The sequence below is a fragment of the Triplophysa dalaica genome, chromosome 18 (genome assembly GCF_015846415.1).
Source record: "Triplophysa dalaica isolate WHDGS20190420 chromosome 18, ASM1584641v1, whole genome shotgun sequence".
NCBI classification, from domain to species: Eukaryota; Metazoa; Chordata; class Actinopteri; order Cypriniformes; family Nemacheilidae; genus Triplophysa; species Triplophysa dalaica.
Window position 1 is genome coordinate 2359547 of NC_079559.1, and position 19145 is coordinate 2378691.

The following is a 19145-nucleotide window of genomic DNA, read 5'->3' on the forward strand; positions in this document are numbered from 1 at the left end:
TACTAACTAGTGGTTCACGCCCACAAAACTCTCTCTCTCCCAATCATTCGGCCATTAAAGCTTCAGTGTCAGGATTCAGAGAACAGACGCATGCTGGCGCTTCACAGTCGCACTCTTCGTGAATCATTTCAAGACATGTGTTTCCAGCAGTCCGTCGGATGGATGACAGGCAATGTTGATTTTGGAGAAATGTACAGCGTGAATAACTGGGTCGTGTTGTCATGCACAGCGTCTTTCTAAAGCGCTTCAGGTAAATGCATCGCATCGCGCGCGCTACAAGTGAGATGCGCGCGCTACTTTCTTCTCCAGTCGCTGCCGCTTTGATCTGTGCTACAATGTATCGAGTCTGAAAACGATCGGAATTTGCCATCTTGCGTCATCATATTTCTGGTTCATGTGATATTTGTTGTATGTTAATGAAGGGGTGAATCTCACGGAGGACATGTCCGGGTCATATTTAACCATAAGAATATACAATTTGCATAAAGAAAATGATTGAGCTGCTGGTTTTCATTGTGATATGGTTGTCTGGACACTTCAAACACATCTCTTCTGTAATGTACAGGATGCTTGGCTTTTTGTTTTTGTTAATATTATATTGACTCATTGATGGGTTCCATTTGATTGTTAAACATTGCTGATGATCACAATGATTTATGGACATTCAGGACACATTGTTAATCCATCTGTAGTGTTTATGGATGTGTATGTAGCCTAGTGATGTGTGAGTTTTTCTTCTTATGTTGCCACTTGATAGATCTGTCAGCAAATTACACTCTTCATCTATATAGAATACACACATGTGTCTATCTCTCTCTCCATCTCTTATATACATTAGGGACCTTGTGATTAGTAACAAGTCATTTAGATCGTTTTATTGAAAGAGACCTACAGATAATCCTCCTGGACTGACCGGAGGTTACAAATTCTCATCTTGTTTCATGATCAAGGACGTAATGATAATGAATCCCTGAGGTTTTAACCCACCTCCTTTGTTCAGATCCTTGCTTGGTTTCACTTGATGGGCTGCATTATTGCATTTAATTAATTCTTTTAGTTCTTTCTTCTGCATGAGTCCAGTCATTGTGCATGTTAACTGATTTGCTTCCTTTTAAATGTATGCTTTCGGCTGATGCGCTCATCTAAGGCGACTTACTGTTATTATTTATCAATCTGTGTGTTCTCTTGGCTAAATGCTCTACCCAACTAAGCAGCACTTTTGTACATTTTACAAGATTAAAAACTAACATAACAATGAACCTGAAATGTGTGTATTTGTCTCTTTAGGGAGCGTGTCATAGCCACCTGATCCACAAGACCTAAAAAGGAAGAACTTTCCCATGAAGACATCAGTAATGGATCTTAAAATGGAACATATGGACATTGACTACGAGCATCCTCCACCTCTCCAGGTGTTCGCTCACACCTCGACTCTACACGGCATCTCTCACATTTTCTCCTATGAGAAGATAACGGCCAAATGCTGCCTGTGGGTAGTTTTCTTCCTCAGCTCTTTGACTTTCCTGATGTACGTCTGCATTGATCGGATACAGTTTTACCTGGAATACCCTCACGTCACCAAGATGGACGAGATCACGACTCCCGTGATGGTGTTCCCCGCTGTGACGTTTTGCAATCTCAACTCCATCCGCTTCAGCAAAATCTCACGCAACGACCTGTACCACGCAGGGGAGCTGCTGACGCTGCTGAACTCGAGGTGGGTGAACTCGGATCAGGTGCTGCTGTTTAGTTCTACTAATGAGAGTGAGTCATTGTGGTATGAGTCACCCGGTCGACTGTATTCTCTCGACCTCCGTGAATGATAAGTGTGGGTTTATTAAAAAGCGGCGATGAAAAGACACGGCGTTCTGTTATTTAGGGCTCCACTTCTTGTCTTGTTGAATCCCTATGAGTATCCTGACTGTGTTCTTTTTCATTGAGAAAATTGTAAAACAGAGAAGCGACAGATGGGATGTGTTGGTTTTGGGCTGCTGAGTTCAATCTTCCATGTTAAGATATTTTAATGAAATGTGATTTTTGGCTCGGCCACCAGAATCGGCTTCCACTTGGCAAACGCGAAGTCGTGATTTAGTTACTGCAGTGTAACACCCAGCGGTTGTGATGTGATGTGGGTTTGAATTGGACTCCAGTCACGCCTGCTTCTGCATTCCAAGTGATTTTTGTGCTTGCACAGTGGGGCTCTCTCTCTCTCCCTCGCTCTCTTTCAAGGCAATACTCTGCGTACTGCTTTTCAACCATTTATTTTCTTGAGGGTATGTCAAATTTAAGTTTAAGTATAACAGACTTCTGCTGCAGTTAGGCCTGTCACGATGATGAAATTTGGGTAACGATTAATTGTCTATTAAATAATTGCGATTAATTGTCCGTTTAAAGGCTTTGACAATTATAACGATTAATTACTATTAATTTATTCAATTAATAAAATATAGATACAGTAAGAAATGTGAAAATCTGTAAATAACATTCCCTATAGTGTGACCTTAAGAGAAAAGAAAAGACTGTCTTAACAGAAAAAACTGAGATATGTGGAGGATGTCGTCTTGCTGTGTAGATGTAGCAAATATGGAAACACTGGTAAAACTCATAAAAACAATCATTACCAATCTGATACAGCTCAAATGGTAAAGAAATGTCATTTAAACTTAACTGTCATGGCAGATCAAGGTGGATGTAAAATTCTGCAGATCAACCTTGTTTTCTAAGGATTTACAATCATTGATGTACTCTGAAACAATTTCGATAAGAAGGACTGTCACAATTTTTAAATAATCGCCTCATCACAATTATTTGTGTATACATAAATACATAATACATAAATATTGACATTTGCGTCGTTATTTTGGTTCACGTTATTATTAGAATCAAATGCACTGTCCATAGGGATTCCATCTTGATCAAATGTGCAAATCATTGTCTATATTTCTATAGTATCTGTTAAAATACAAACAATGATTAATAAAACTGGTTTGGATTTTATTAAATTACAATAAAATAAATACAAACCCTGCTGAATAGAAGAAAAAGCTTTAAGCCACTTACAATTGTTTGGTGGAATAAGTTGGTTTCAACTGATTAAACTGTGTGACACTAAATAATAACATCATTTATACAGTTGTCTTTCTCTCTTTCCATAGTCATGAAATTCGGGACGCTCACCTTGTTGAAGAAAGTGTGTTGGAGGTCCTTAAGAGCAAAGCAGACTTCCGCCAGTTCAAGGCACGACCCTTCAACATGCTGGAATTCTACAACAGAACAGGACATGACATCAGAGAGATGCTGATGTCCTGCCAGTACAGAGGCTCTCCATGCAGTCCTGAAGACTTCACTGTGGTGAGATACTTTAAGGAAACATCAAACAGTTTTCACTGAGGTCCAAGGTGCTGAAAGGGTCTGGAGCATCTTCTTGGTTGTCTTTCCGCTTTTTGTCACATGTAGGGGCGTAATATTTGGCAGGTTTATATTTCATTCTAATGGAATGACGTTTACAGTTTTGTAGTTTTACAAATTGCTCCTTTTTGTACAAAACAAAACAAAAAACTACCAACGTTTTTTTAACGGGCTAGGGTGGTAGTATTTGTAACGATGGGCTGCTTTCTTTACACTAACTTTGTTTCACTTTTAAAAAGTTATTTTTGTGAGTGTTTTTTCTTACAGAAGTTTAAAAAAAGTATAGAAATAAACTAATTAAAGGAATGATAAAGGTTTTCGTTTGTGCCTCAAGGCCATTTCAGCGAGTATGTTTGTGTGTTTGGCTTACAGTGCATTCAAAGTAAACATTATGACAAGAACTAAATCCCTTATCTTGGCTTTGGTCCACCATTTTTGATATCGTATGAACCACTTAAAAGAGCGTTAAACTTTTAACCTCAATCTGTAAGTGGAGATCTGAGTATAAACTGAGTACTGAAAATGATCATTAAAGCTTGACTTCAGCGTGACACCATTAGGACAAGGATGCTAAGATGTGGCTTTGGTGATGTAACGGTGTTTCTCTCCAAGTTTCCATGGCGACATGTGGAACCGACTGTTTAAAGCATCTGAAGTCCTTTGTGTGTGTGTGTGGGGGATAACGTCCTACTTGCCAAAATGAGCATATTGTGCAGGGATTTTTACATCTCTAAATATAAATGTGTTTATAGAAGCATTAGTAGTTCCCTGATAAGTAAGGAGTCTGGCGGGTTTCTAATTTCCTAGAAATTTTTGCTCATCTTTCATGCAAGGCTTTCGAAAAGAGCTTTAAATCCCCGTTGCTCCAAGCTTAAAATTTCTGCAGCATGTCCGAATCGCCCTGCAGCCTGTAAAATAGGTCAGTGTTAAATATTAGATTTGCTGTGAAGTGGGATAGAGCGTCTGGGATGTGCTATTCTTTATCTCTGACTTCACTGAGTCAGTGCTTTGGGGGAAAAATAAGCCTGTGAAGTGCACCAGACTTTGTCAGTTTTAATGGAGGTTCAGGGATGACCTGTCTTCTGTCTTTTTTCATGGCTAACTTTTCATTTGACTCATTTTACATTTGACGTTTTATGAGGTTTATGAAGATACCATGTTGAACCGTTAAATTTGGGATGGGTTTGGAGAATTTCTTACTCTTACCTTGATAACTGAAGTATTTTAGCACAACTGCTCTTTATATTATCCCAGTGTTTTTTGACTGAAACTATTATTTAACAAAATTTACAGATTATGAAATGTGATGTTTAAAATCAAGCTCAACAATTTAACCCTGTTACTAAAGTTGTTGCATTTATGTTAACAAGCTAGCTACAGATTTTTTAGAATGTTGAGATTGTCCAACTGGGGTTAATAATTATAATTTACTTTATCTTTTCTTTTTTCCGGCCATATTTTGTATCCTGTGGCATTAAGTTGGCTTAAAATTTTGAGTTAATTCAACTTAAAAATATCAAATTCATTGAGTTAACTAATAATTATTTGAATTAACTCACAATTTTACTCTGTAAAAATGTAATTTTACAGAAATGTAAAATTTGCCGAAGCCGATAGCCTTGTGGTTAGTGCTCCGACATATGGCGCTGTTGCGCTCCGCGCTACCCAAGTTCGAGTCCCGGTTTGTGGTCCTTTCCAGATCCCACCCCCTCTCTCACCCACTTCGTTTCCTGTCCTGCTACTGTACTGTAAATAAAGGCAAAAACTCCAAAAATAAATCTTAAAATCTTAATAAAAAGAAAAGAAAAAAGGAACAACATGTAATTTTACATGGATAACCTGTTATTTTACAGTTTATTTATGGCACCCCAGCCAAACCGTTTATTTTTAAAGTACGGTCAAAAACTGTAAAATAAAAAATTTGCAAGAAAAAATATTTATCCTGTAATTTTACAGCGGAAATTATATTATTTCAATCCAGATGACAGAAAATTTCAGTATTCAATAAATATTCTAGCCAGCATCAAAATTAAAAGATGAAGAGAAAATATAAACACACGTGTCATTCCTTTGCTGGACTTAGACTTCTCTCTTAATGATTTTAGACAATGTTTCACATCTTCAGTGGCTGATGAATAAATTATAGTGTAATGAATATTCACAAATGGTGATGAGACAGTGATTAAAGTGCCTTTCCATGCCATCTGTACGTCCCCCCAAACCTAAATGATGTTTACAGCTAATCATGACGGCTAATTGGACTCCAGAGTGTTGCCCGGGGAGATACCGGTTGTGAAGCGAGGGATGCTGCGTGAGGACCAATGAGAATTCATGCACACGCTATCAAATTCTAATAGACTCTCTGAATATTTAACACGGTTACCCATTAAAATTCCTCTCAGAGTTCCATTAAAATGTGAAAATTATCTTATTTCCAATTTATGTGTTTGTAGGGGATTGCTAGACCTTCTCAGTAGTTCAAGCCATATCTGCTCCCCTCCGAGGATATCCTGGTCCTTAGATATAAGGAGTCTAGTCCCTCTTTAATAAAAAATATTTTGCCAGTTTCATCATGCGCTTGGAAAAGTAATAACATGCCTGTCCCCAACACGCTGAGCGATTTGAGGAATGTTCGTTTTTCATATTTCCGACCAAGAACATTATAATCTGTTTCTCATGTCAGAGATTCATACATCCATCTTCATCCTTGTCGTGTTGGAGCGCTGTTTTCATCGCTCCTCACATCGCCCGTGGCGAACACCTCTCAAACCTTCCAGAGATTTTAATCAGACAGATTTGTCCTCACATGGACACACAAACGGACGGGATTCAGGTGGCAGATCACAGAGGGCGAGAGGGACATGGCACAGGGTTTGTGACCAGAAATGACAAACCAAATCTCCGATATAGAAATGGATTTAAAGTGACATTTCCGAACAGAGCCAAGAGGGAACTTCCGATCCATTTTAATCTGATAATGCAACATTTTGGAGTCAAGTTATGTCTGATTTCAGAGCGATCCTGTAGATCAGTTGGCTCAAAGGTTGTGGGTTTAATTCCCAGGGGACATGCGCACTAAAACAGAAAATGTAGTTGGGTTTGTGTCTGCCAAATGCATAAAGTGCATTAAAATGTAAATGTCAGACTGGATATATAACGAAATAAAACGGTATCTTTTGGGAACAGATTGGATGGTGAAGGTGTCTTTATGACAGAGGATTGGAGGGAGCACTTGGGGGATATTAACTGAGAGGAAAGTCTTTTCAGCAAAAGAGCAAGTTATTTGATCAAATATTATGAAGACGAACATTTCTTTATTAAAATAGCGTACACTGGTGTATTGTGCACAATGGAACAAGTACTGAAAATATTACATGGCATTAATTTCGATGTCATGTTGACTTTAAAAATGTAAAGCCTGTGACACAAACAATATCTATATCTATTTGTTTATCGAGACAACTTTTCTATTTTGTAACTTACAGAACGTTATCTTCATCCACAGGAGTTCATTGATGTATTCTCTGAGGCGTGTTCGTCATTACATTGGGAAAGCGACATGTGCTGTCTCACTCTCTTCATGTCAATACGAGGTTGCCTGAGGCTCGGCGGATGCATGCGGGGTCATTTTTGTAGCACTGATGCTCAATGTTTGTTTACGGCACGAAGAAGTGCTAATGGACGCTGATGCGGACAGCAAGGCACGTCACTTTGATTCGGGTCACGCAGGATATAATGCGTAGACACGAACTGGTGTTCGACACGCAAACATTTCTCTTTGCTGAGAAAGAGACACTTTAAATGTTTAATTAACATATCTAAGAGAACAGAGAGAGAATAGCGCACCAGGTGTGTGTGTGTGTCTCCATGTTTCTATCATTTGGTCCTCTGTTTCCATAGGAACCGGCTCCCATTAATAATTCTCAGCAGGTCTGAAATGAACTTCATTTTATTCTTCCTACTCCACTCATTGTTTATGTCTCATGTCAAGTTTATGGAATGGAGTTTTCACTAACAGTGCAGAGTGAAAACAATGCAACCTGCCAACATGACTTTATGTACTTTAAAACATAGCATCATGAATATTAAGTCACAGCAACGTGCTTCGTGATATACTTTGTTATGGGAATGAATCATTGCCATAATCAAGAACCATAATATTTCCAATTCGTGGTATTACTTTAATAATTGTCTAAAAACTGTAATGTTAAAGTTGAGTCCATTTGTACTTGCTAGGGAAGTCCCGATCACTCTTTTTGTGCCTCTGATCCGAGTCGTTTTATTTTGAGTAGGCCTATCTGCCGATCCGAGTCCCGATCCCATGCTTGCATTTTCCTAGGGCTAGGTGCACGCTCCAGGAATATTAAGGTTATTAAAATATTACTACTTAACAGTTTTGCACACCATAAATGATAGCCAAATATATTGTAGCAAACATAATTAGTCTTTTTAACTATTTTAAATAGCAGTATTAGATTAAAATGTAAATTGCCCTCTTTATCAATGAAGTTTAGTTTAAATGCACCAAACAAGATTGGCCACCATTGACTTTCATTATATGAAGATAAACCCCTGAGACATTTCTCAAAATATCTCCCTTTGAGTTCAACAGAAGAAAGAGTCGTATACAAGTTTGATGAATAAATGATGTCAGGATTTGTTTTTAGAGCGAACTTTGCCTTTAGAATGGAGTCTGTTGTCTTGTGTGTTTTAAAGTGTGACTGTTTCTTCTGTCTGTTGCAGGTTTTCACGCGTTACGGAAAGTGTTACACGTTTAACTCTGGTGAAAGCGATTCGCCAAAGATCAGTGTTAAAGGAGGGATGGGGAACGGACTGGAGATCATGCTGGACATTCAACAGGACGAATATTTACCCGTGTGGGGAGAAACAAGTGAGAACAAACATCCCAAACAAACATCTTGTGCTCTATAAAAATGTCTTGTCACGCTCTCGTTCTCTCCTAGATGACTCGTCGTTCGAGGCGGGAATCAAAGTTCAGATCCACAGTCAAGATGAGCCCCCGTTTATCGATCAGCTGGGCTTCGGAGTGGCACCTGGATTCCAGACGTTCGTATCGTGTCAGGAGCAGCGTGTGAGTGTTGAGGATATCTTGAGGGGTTCTTTTGAACGTGTTTTATTTGAACACAAACTGTTTTTGTTCAGCTGATGTATCTCCCTGCTCCGTGGGGGAGCTGTAAGTCCACCCCGTCGAGCTCGGATTACTTCAAAGCGTACAGCATCAGCGCCTGCCGCACGGACTGCGAGACGCGCTACCTGGTGGAAAACTGCAACTGTCGCATGGTGCACATGCCCGGTGAGTTGCAGCACCAGTTAAAATATCATCTGAATCTCTGTCTGGAGAAACAAGCAGGGAAAACTCAACATGAAGTCTCCAGGAATTCTACAAAGCTGTCGAGATTTGAAAATACCTAAATATAGCACAAGAGGCATCCGGCTGCTTTTAAAGTCTCCGTGAATGCAATAAAAAAAAAAAAGAATATCTATAAACTTGTGTGCTCCAAAATTTTCACTTGGAAGATAAAAGCATTTTATAGTCTCTCACATCCAAGATACATATCAATGATTTTAATGATGACATCATCCTGCACTTCAGCTTCTCATCTGATTCCTTATCTGACTATGGGATGTACAGTAAAAACACTTTTATAATATGTTTTATTTAAAATAATTCTGATTTTGACACTATTAAAACTACTTAAAAGGGGAAGGAGTCACAATATGTCCCACACAAACTTTCTGATTAAGTGGAAATTACATCAATGCTTCAACAAAATTTGTTTTCAGACTCTTCAGATTGTCTTTATCTTTAAAGAATACATAACATGAGATCATGAAAATGACATTTCATGCAGTGCGTAATGTTGCCGTGTTTGAAAGTATGCAGTCTGCCAAATTGTAATTTCGAAGGCTTGGAAAAAGGGAGGCGACTCTGAATCACGCAACCGAGTCGTCCCTTGTCCGATTCGTTAACCGCCGTGGATTTACATCACTACCTATAGGCCCCGCCTACGGTTTCCTAGGACTTCTCCCCCAAAAACTGTAGCTCGTGTTGGTAGACCAATCACAGCAGACTAGGCTAGCGGAAAGGAGGGGATTACATGGATGAATCACGGAACGAATCATTTGAGAGTCAGTCAAGAATTAGGGTAAGAATAACTGCCTATAATTATAAAATAAAAGTGTTTTACACCTTCTACGTACATAAACTTGTTGTTCGACACTCCATATACCAAAGCGGGAACTTAAAAATCCCTAGTTATGTACTCTTTTATACAAAGCCAAACGCTTCAGAAATTGTACTTCAATTGTACTTTAAAAAGTCAAGGCCATTCTCCCGAATGAGGTAAGGGTGAGTAAATTATTTTTATTTTTGGGTTCCATTATTGCTGATGAGATCATTACTGCCCCCGTAGGTGATGCTCAGTACTGCACTCCTGTACGTTATAAGGAATGTGCACATCCTGCACTTGGTAAGTAACTTTTGTTATGAATCGGCCCTCACAGGTCTGTAGCTTTATTTTAAAATCTACACTGACCCATTGCATTCACTTTTGCTTTACCACATTTGCTTGTTATAATGTTTCTGAAGCTCGTTTGGTAGCGCATTGGAACCGGTCATGGGTTCAAATATGTAAATGCAATTTTCCCATCATTGTAATGTATGCAGTGCTATGAAATGTTTGTGTTGTGGTGGTGCAGATTTTCTGGTTGAAGGAGACAGCGATTACTGCACCTGTGAGACTCCGTGTAACATCACCCGCTACAATAAAGAGCTGTCCTTCGTCAAGATCCCCAGCAAAGCATCAGTCAAATACCTCGCCAAGAAATACAGCAAATCTGAGAAATACATAGCGTGCGTGTACACATTTATTGTTCCGATATGTTAGTGACAAATTGTTTGTCGTCTATCGCAGCACTCTTTGGGTGTTTTAAACATTTGATCATTTATTTACCAGTTACTACGTCTGTAAGATTTGTCATGCGTTATTCTGTTTGTGCTTGAACTGATATTGTGTTTTATTGTGTGTTCTGTCAGTGACAATGTTCTGGTGCTGGATGTGTTCTTTGAGGCTCTGAATTATGAAACCATTGAACAGAGGAAAGCTTATGAGGTGGCCGGTCTGTTGGGTAAGTTCCACCCTAGAAACACCATAGCAACAAAATGCATTAAAAAAACTTAAGCTGCGTCCGAAATCGGATGCTGTGATATTATATACTACAAGAACCGTCCTATAGAGTGTAATAGTTTGAGTTGTGTGAATTAATTTCGGACATACTGCATGTGCCATGTATTATCATCATGTGACCCGTTTGCTCTTTGCTCTTTGACCTCTGAATACTGATTTTCACCTACTATATAGTATGGAAGTAGGTGATTTCAGATGCATTTAATTTTTGTGATTGTGTGTTTGCAGGTGATATTGGAGGGCAGATGGGTCTTTTCATTGGAGCGAGTGTTCTGACCATTTTGGAGCTTTTTGACTACCTTTATGAGGTGAGATTGATCAACATCTCAACCGCAGTCACGTCCTTTAACCTTTTAAACGGTGTATGTTTCAATTTCCTTTACAAAAAAATGTATGTTCAAGTTAGTTTAATAAAGCTGAGTTATGTAAAGTTCAAGTTTATTTAAGTTAACTCTGCTTTATGTAGTTCTGCAAGTATGAGTAATACTATACCCCATACGTGTACTACAGTATTTAAAACCACTTTGGAATTATTTGGCCCACTTTTTAGTCCATAAAGTGAATTGTTTTATCTAGTAAAACTATGTAGTATTTTAACACTTCTTGGGGCTGCTTTAATTGATTAAAGTGTGATTTTAAGTACTCTTTAAGTGAAACGGTACCAAACGTAGAGTGGACAAATAGTTTACAATTACATTTTTATGAGAAGTACACGAAAAGTATACATTCTAATGTATTTGTTTAAAAGAAGTATACTAATAGTAGACTTGAATAAACTTCTTTTTGTTGTAGGAATTGTGTAAAATGTTTTATGTAGTTTACCAAAGGAATGCTAACAAATCAACTTTTGTCATTCATTTAACATCACGTCATTCCAAACCCGTATGACTTTCCTGTCTTCTGCAGCAACACAATAGCTGTCAGATCTCATTTATCTTCAGGAATATTAAAGTACGCTGTGTAAAGATCCAACTGCAACACAGTGAGGTTAAAGACTGGAGCATCCTACGGGTTTGAAATGACGTGATGATGATGATGACCGAATGTTCCTTTTAGTGAAAATTACTCCTTTAAGAATAACAATTTTATCTTTTTTGTTTTTATTTATTGATTGATCAAGGTCATGAAATACAGGTTATGTCGCTGTTCGGACAAGAAGCACCAAAACAACAGCAACACCGATCACGGGAATGTTCTCGGTTTGGATGACGTCAAATGCCACGTGGCAAAATTTCATTAGCATTCCCTGCAGTTCTCCAGCTGTTTGCCTGCCACACACACACAGATTATGTTCTACAGATGATCTACATTATCTTCAACGTTCTAGCAGATCAGAACTGCAGCGTCGTGGTCTATTCTGTTACTCTGAATGAAAACAAGAACTTTCTAGGAGTTTTTAAAATGTTTTGTGTTTTTTCAAACAAGCAGTTTATGATGTTGTCGCGTTAAAGCAAGAATGTCAACAACATTAAATAGGAATTGAATCGATCTTTTGTGTGCCTGGACGTTTTGATGGAAACGCATCTGCAAGCTTGAGGACTTATTTCATGTCTTATGTTACAGTATATATGAGCTGCGTGCATTGTCATGGCAATGACATGACTGTGACAGACACATCATATCACCAGGTGTTGTTTGAAGCCCATCCAGCGTGAGATACAATACAAAGACCTGAAATGAGCATGATATCAGAATGACCCATAGATTCCCAATGTGATGCATGTGAGGTCTCTAAGGCTTTGGTGCGCTGGAGCAGGTGTGTGCGTGTGTTTGTGTGTGCATGCATGCATGTGCGTATGTGTGTCGTTTGCACGTTTGGGTCTTTTATTGTTGTCTTTCGTGTCTTGTGAGGGAGAAAGTTTGTTTGCACATGCATGTGTTTGTTTGTATGTGTGTTTTTGTGCATGTATATTACATGTGATAAATACTGGAATGGCTGGGTGGATGTTAAGCATTTTGTTTAAGAATGTTTTTAACCGGATTGAGGCATTTCCCTTCAAATTAACCATGGTTTTACTCATCAAAAACAAAACAATGGTTACCACAAACCATAGTAACCACCACAATGTAGCCATGGTTTTACCATAGTTTAACCATGGTATTTGTTATTAAACATGGTTTTACAAAATGGTAACCAATTTGCCTTAAATCCACGGTTGCTACACTTTTACAACAATAAAACTATGGTTAATTTTCATCAGGGTTTTTAAAGTCTGTGTTGATATATTGATATGAGTCAAGCTTTGTTAGAATGTGTTTTCTGCATTTTGTCATGGTGCTTTAGCCTATTTTGTATCATTTTCTTATCTTTCAAATTTAGTTTGGTTTACTAGTGTACTTGCTCTGTTAGTTGTCAACCAATGTTTAGTTTATTTTAAAAGAGACTGAAAGAATGGGTAACGCTTTACTTCGAGCCTTCATGTATAATGCATTATAAATAGTTATTTAAGGGTGTGATGCATTATAATTGTTCATGATGTGTTGGAGAATAAATCGTTTTGCAAAGAATTGGAACCAAATGACAAATGCAAAGTGTAACAAAGAATCGATAAGTGTTATAGTTACAATTATTTATAAGAAATCACAATGCATTATAGGGTGCATTACGAGGCATAATTAATACATTAAAACTATACTTTAATAAAGAATTATACATAGATGCGTTAAGTAAAGTGTTACCGAAGAGGGATTTTCAACAAGGGGTAGCAGACGTTAAAATGTGTAAATTAAACATCTTGAGACATTTCTGTATTATTTTGATGTTTACCATGTGGCTGTACTAAACATGTTTTTACATAAATAAAATCCACAAAAGTATGCCTTAGATGTAAATGCCTGGGATTTTTTTTTTGTGTACGTGTGCATCATATGTAATGGTAGATTTATGCAAAAATCAGATAACTCCTCATAAGATTCCTTCAAAAAGTGAAATTCCTTTCTTGAGCCGCCATTATTTTTCTCATGCGATTTACACTTTGTAATTTTATTCTGGTATCCCAGGAAGCATTCTAACAGAAGATTATTTTGTTCCCAGAGAATGTCTCCCTTTGTATGCTACACAGCTGCTTAGTTAATGAAATCACAACTTCGCCTAAAGACAATAGTCTAATTTCGGATAACAATTTGCAATCTGACATCATTTACATGACAGTTTGATCCTGTGTTCTGTTAAAACAGATAGGACCTTGGAGCTGATGCTTGAGATAAATCAGTGTGTTGTTTTGCCTGGAGGCTCAAGTTTCGCTTGGCCTTGAATGAGCCTTAATGTGCAGCTCAGATTAAAGTTCACGCATGTGAGTTACACATGACCATAACACATGACAGTAACAGACTTTCTTTCAATAATGCCCTTGTTTCTTACACAAATTCACAATTGTTAACCTTAAAATTCTAGTAGTTAGTAACTCTTTATGTCATTGATAGCTTAGTTTTCTTATAGTAGCTTACAGAAGCAAATAGTGTAAGTGTTGTGGACTACACCACTTTAATATTAAACTCGGAATCTCACAAAATGAAAAACTCGTTTTAAGAATTTGTAAACACTCCAAACAGCTGACAATGGGCGGAGTCTCTGGGGCAAAAGCGGCAGGGGGCGTGGCCTCACAGACGGCACTCCAAGTTTACTGTGTGTTTGATTGACGGACCAGAGGGATTTAAAGACAGATCAGGCGGAGAATCATCAACTATGTCAAGTCCAAAAAAGATTTGCATCATCGGCTCCGGGAACTGGTAAAAAAAACAGTTGCATGTATTTTTAGAAAAGGCTCCTTTGGCTGTAGCTGTCAAGGTTGTAAATCTTAAACAAGTCCTTGAAAGTCTTAATCTGTTTACACGTTTTGTACATCATATATTTCGTTTTTTTGTACACACATTTTGTTAAAAGTCTTGCTCGACAGGTGTTTATGTGCAGTCACCTTTGGGTTGAACTTAAATAGTATTTATGAACCTTTTCAAGAGTCATTCGTTACATTGCAAAACAACTGGTACATATGTTCTAGTCAGTCACCCTGGTTAGTATATGGCATAAATCTATGGTAAAAAATCAGCTAACCCGACCTGTGTTCACATCTGTTATTTTTGAACATATGTGGAGCAATTGCATTGCAAAATACATTGCATTTGTTTTATACGCATATTATGTACTCAGTTAGCCTAATATCCATTTACTGGTTATTGAATATTTGCATGAACATTGCTGGTTGATATCTGGATAAAGTGTGATGTGAAATAAACTTTCTCGGTCTATAAAAAAGTCATTAAAGATAGTCTAGTACAATTTGTTATATAAACATCGGCTAGTTGTTTATATGACAGCAATCCAAGTGTACGTGTTTGTAGTTTATATACCAGATTTGTGCAGATATTGAGAATCACCAAATAGAGCTGGACGAGAGTGTGTTTTCAGTTTAATCTTAATACACATAGCAAGCTCAAAATAACCATTTTTACAATAAATCCTGCAATTTTGATGTGTTGTCAGAATATTCCAAAGTTATGTCCTTTCCTGTAGCTCAGTGGTAGGGGCATTGCGTTAACAACGCAAGGTTATGGGTTCGATCCCAGGGGATTGCAAATACCTGTAAAATGTATAGGATAAAGCAATGTAAGTCACTTTGGATAAAAGCGTCTGCCAAATGCCTAAATGTAATGTAAATGTTATGTGCCCAGGGGCTCTGCTATTGCCAAGATAGTCGGCGTGAACGCGAGGAATAACTCAAAGTTTGACTCCACGGTTAACATGTGGGTGTTCGAGGAGATGGTGAATGGACGCAAACTCACAGAGATCATCAACACAGACCACGAGAACGCCAAGTACTTGCCCGGACACAAGCTTCCAGAGAATGTTGTAAGATGCTTTGCATTCGAACAAACTGAAAATTGTTAGATATATATACTGTATTACTGGGAAATGTAAAGATATGTTTCTGAACACTGGTTTTGAGAGTTTGACTGCAGGGGAAGTAATAATGCCGTGCAGAAGTTGAAAGAGTGCTGAGACACTACATTCTGATGCTCAGAGAGACTCTTAAATGAAAACAGTCCATTTGTATTCAAGCACCCGTAGACTGTGGTTTCTTCAGCTTTATGACTCGCAGTCAGACCAAATGCTTGAGAGACAGCCAAATGGTCAAGTGTCACACCTGACAGCAGGAGACCCATCAAGACGTCAAACGGAGACGACATCAAATGCATTGACATCCATGTATTATTAAAAATGCCTCAAGTTTCTCTCAGTTTGCTCTCTCTTCTTCTTTTCCCTTGGTCTTTCTCTCTCGCTCACAGGTGGCAGTGGCGGATCTGGTGGAGGCAGCCAAGGCCGCTGACATTCTGCTCTTTGTGATTCCACATCAGTTCATCGGCCGTGTTTGTGACACCATCAAGGGCAAAATCAAACAGAATGCTCTTGGAATGTCGCTTATCAAGGTGCCGAATTCGTTCCGTGCGTGAAAGTAATTTGTTGGTGTTTATTTCTCGCTTACTCAGCAGGAGAGTTGCTGTCTAAGATCACAAGACCGTCACAGAAAAAGCCCTGACTCTGCATGCGTGTGTGTTTAGGGGGTAGATGAAGGACCAGATGGACTGAAGCTCATTTCCAAGGTCATTCACGAGAAGCTCGGCATCAGAATGAGCGTGCTGATGGGGGCAAATATCGCCAATGAGGTGGCCGATGAGAAATTCTGCGAGACCACTATTGGTGAGCCCAAAAAACGTAACAATGATTCTGCTGATTGTTTCCTTTAAGGTTGTTCATCACTTTTTTGTGCGTGTTTGTCTGTAGGCTGCAGGGATCAGGCTCAGGGGGTGGAGCTTAAAGAACTCATGCAGACGGCTGACTTCCGGGTCACAGTCGTACGGGAAGCAGATGTGGTGGAGATCTGTGGTGCCCTTAAGGTTTGCTTGTTAACGCTTCGTCTCAAACTGCACACATGGCGTTTAAAGTAGAGGATCGAGGACGGATGAGAAAGACAAATCGCAGATGAGATCTCTTCAATGTCTCGATTATTTCTCCACAGACATCAATAAGACTAAATGGAGACAGAACAGAAAGGTCTCAGATATTTCTCCTGATATTTCACCCAGAAATCTGGCTTTATTGGAGACTCAAAAATGTCACAAACTGCGCTCGAGACTGGCACGTCTGCATTCAAAATTCAACATTATAGAAGATCTCAATATGCCACCTGTTTTGTTTGTTTCCACAGAATATAGTGGCAGTGGGGGCTGGTTTCTGTGATGGGTTGGACTTTGGTGACAACACAAAAGCAGCCGTGATCAGACTGGGTTTGATGGAGATGATCAGCTTTGCTCGGATATTCTGCACCGCCGGGACCGTCACACCTGCGACGTTCCTGGAGAGCTGCGGTGTTGCTGATCTCATCACCACGTGCTACGGAGGACGCAATCGCAAGGTCGGAGAAGCCTTCGCCAAGACCGGCAAAGTGAGACATCTCGCAAAAACGAACGTTTTCAAGTGTGCTATCAGTATACTTCTTTTAAACTAATACGAAAATATACTTTCAGACTAATTTGTGCACTTCTCAGAAATGACATGTAAGTATACTTATAGCCTACTGACAGAGAAGTCTAAGTTTATATCTTGTGCTGGGTTTACTCTTTACATTTTTTTGATCAATATATACTAAAAACAAGTATACTTGCAGTAAAAAAAAAACTACTCGAATATATTTCAAAGTTTAGTTTTGTTAACTAAAACTACTTGTTTGCCTCAAGTATTGAACTAGCATCGGTACACTTTTAAGTTTACTTGTAGTTCTGTATTTGTGTGTTCAAAGATTACATCTTTTAGTCAAAGTATGCTTTTATAAAATTGAGCCAATTTAGTTCCAAGTAAAGTTCACTTACTGTATAAGTACACTTCAAGTATGTTGATATACGTAAGTTAGGCTGTGTCCAAATACCCCCACTTGCACTTGACCACTTGACTACTTTCATGACGTAATATCCTGTTTTTGGCACTAGTGTTCTAGTTGACGTGAAGATCCCAAGTGAGCATTAAGTATTTCTAAGCCGATGGGACACTTAGCAAGTGCAAACATATAACGTTAATTTATGTGGGGTTTCTAATCATGACATAAAAAGCATTTTTACAAAATGCATAACTGTTGAGTGTTCACCAATAAAATATGTAACAGTTAATAATATGTTTTACTACGAAATTACATGTAATTATCTAGTCAAGTCAGACTAATTTTTATAGCACTTTATTTGTATTGTAACAAAAAACAAAAGAAAAACACATGTTAGCCAAACATAGAATAAATAAAGATATAACCTTAAAAAGTAGTAGTATAACATACACTGGAAAGCTTTCCGCAACATCTTGAGAGACCCGAGCAAAAAGTCTCATGATTCGTATCCAGAACATGATGCATGATGGGATATGCTTAGCCTTAATACCCCTCCGAAGCGGTATTCAAGCTAGTGTGGGTTAAGTGTGTGTTAAGACATCGGACACACTTGCGCTCTTCCTTCCTGACGCGCGCAGGCGCTCTCAAGTGGCCAAGACCGCAAGTAAGGGTATTTGTGTAGCCTTAGACTTATCATAAAAGTATACCGTGGAAACCTTTTCTTGATAATACTTTATAGCATGAACCTGAAGTGGGCTTATTATTTTATAAGGGTAGGAAAAGTTTTCCTAAAAATAAAAGAAAATTCAATTTGCGCATCCTACTGCTTTTGAACAACCAAAACTACACAAAACAAACCTCTCAGGGTAAATTGCAATTCCACTCTGTTTCAGTCTCTTGAGGAGCTTGAAAAGGAAATGTTGAACGGTCAGAAACTTCAGGGTCCCGCCACGGCCGCCGAAATCCACACCATACTTAAAAACAAGGGCCTGCTGGACAAGTGAGACACAAACTTTAAATTTAGATGTGATGCGCACTGACACAACATCTAAACCTTCTGCTTTGTTCCTGCAGGTTTCCTTTATTTAATGGAGTGTATGAGATCTGTTATGAAGGCCGGCCTGTCACCGAGTTCATCCGCTGCTTGCAGAACCATCCGGAACATCAGTGACAGAAGGACAGTTTTGCTTTTGTATGTGTGTGAACTGGTGCTCACTATATGTTTGGCATGCTGGTTTCCAGTATCGGATCCCGTTGTCCTGATGTCGTACAGCCAAGATGCTTAGTCAACCTGTTTCACCAGTTAAAACTGCGTTGAATTTGTAAACTGGCAAACGGGCATTATCTGTTCTGTGTAATTGTGTTATCATTCCCTTTCATCTTAATGTGTAAGGTGGTCTTTCAAGCAGTGTGTGTGCATGTGAGAGAGAGGTCCACTGTCAGGTTTTGTCACTGTTGAAGTTTTTGCTTTCAATGTAATATCTGGAGACCTGGACCTTTAATTATATACTTATAGCCACGTCCTTCTGTAAAAAGCCCTCAAGTGCCTCGAACAACTAAAGTTGTTATGATCTACTTTAAAATGAATAATGGCGATTGTCCTCAGTCCGAAATGCAAAAAATAAATCATTGCATTTGTGAGCTGCTCTTTTTTGACTTC

At 38.6% G+C, this 19145-nt stretch overlaps 2 protein-coding genes across 2 annotated transcripts; both read left to right on the forward strand.

Moving 5' to 3' along the window:
- The first annotated feature begins 66 nt into the window (after window positions 1–66).
- asic1a (acid-sensing (proton-gated) ion channel 1a) lies at window positions 67–13442 on the forward strand. Its single transcript, XM_056729962.1, has 11 exons — window positions 67–250; window positions 1288–1717; window positions 3156–3351; window positions 8152–8299; window positions 8373–8500; window positions 8572–8722; window positions 9843–9899; window positions 10129–10282; window positions 10466–10557; window positions 10845–10924; window positions 11737–13442. Exons 2-11 carry the CDS (start codon window positions 1341–1343, stop codon window positions 11854–11856), a joined length of 1503 nt encoding a protein of 500 aa, XP_056585940.1. The 5' UTR covers window positions 67–250; window positions 1288–1340; the 3' UTR covers window positions 11857–13442.
- A 754-nt stretch (window positions 13443–14196) lies between these two features.
- Window positions 14197–19123, forward strand: gpd1a (glycerol-3-phosphate dehydrogenase 1a). The gene is made up of 8 exons (XM_056772852.1): window positions 14197–14345; window positions 15285–15462; window positions 15900–16040; window positions 16173–16311; window positions 16396–16508; window positions 16820–17056; window positions 18379–18485; window positions 18560–19123. Exons 1-8 carry the CDS (start codon window positions 14302–14304, stop codon window positions 18654–18656), a joined length of 1056 nt encoding a protein of 351 aa, XP_056628830.1. The 5' UTR covers window positions 14197–14301; the 3' UTR covers window positions 18657–19123.
- The last annotated feature ends 22 nt before the right edge of the window (window positions 19124–19145 follow it).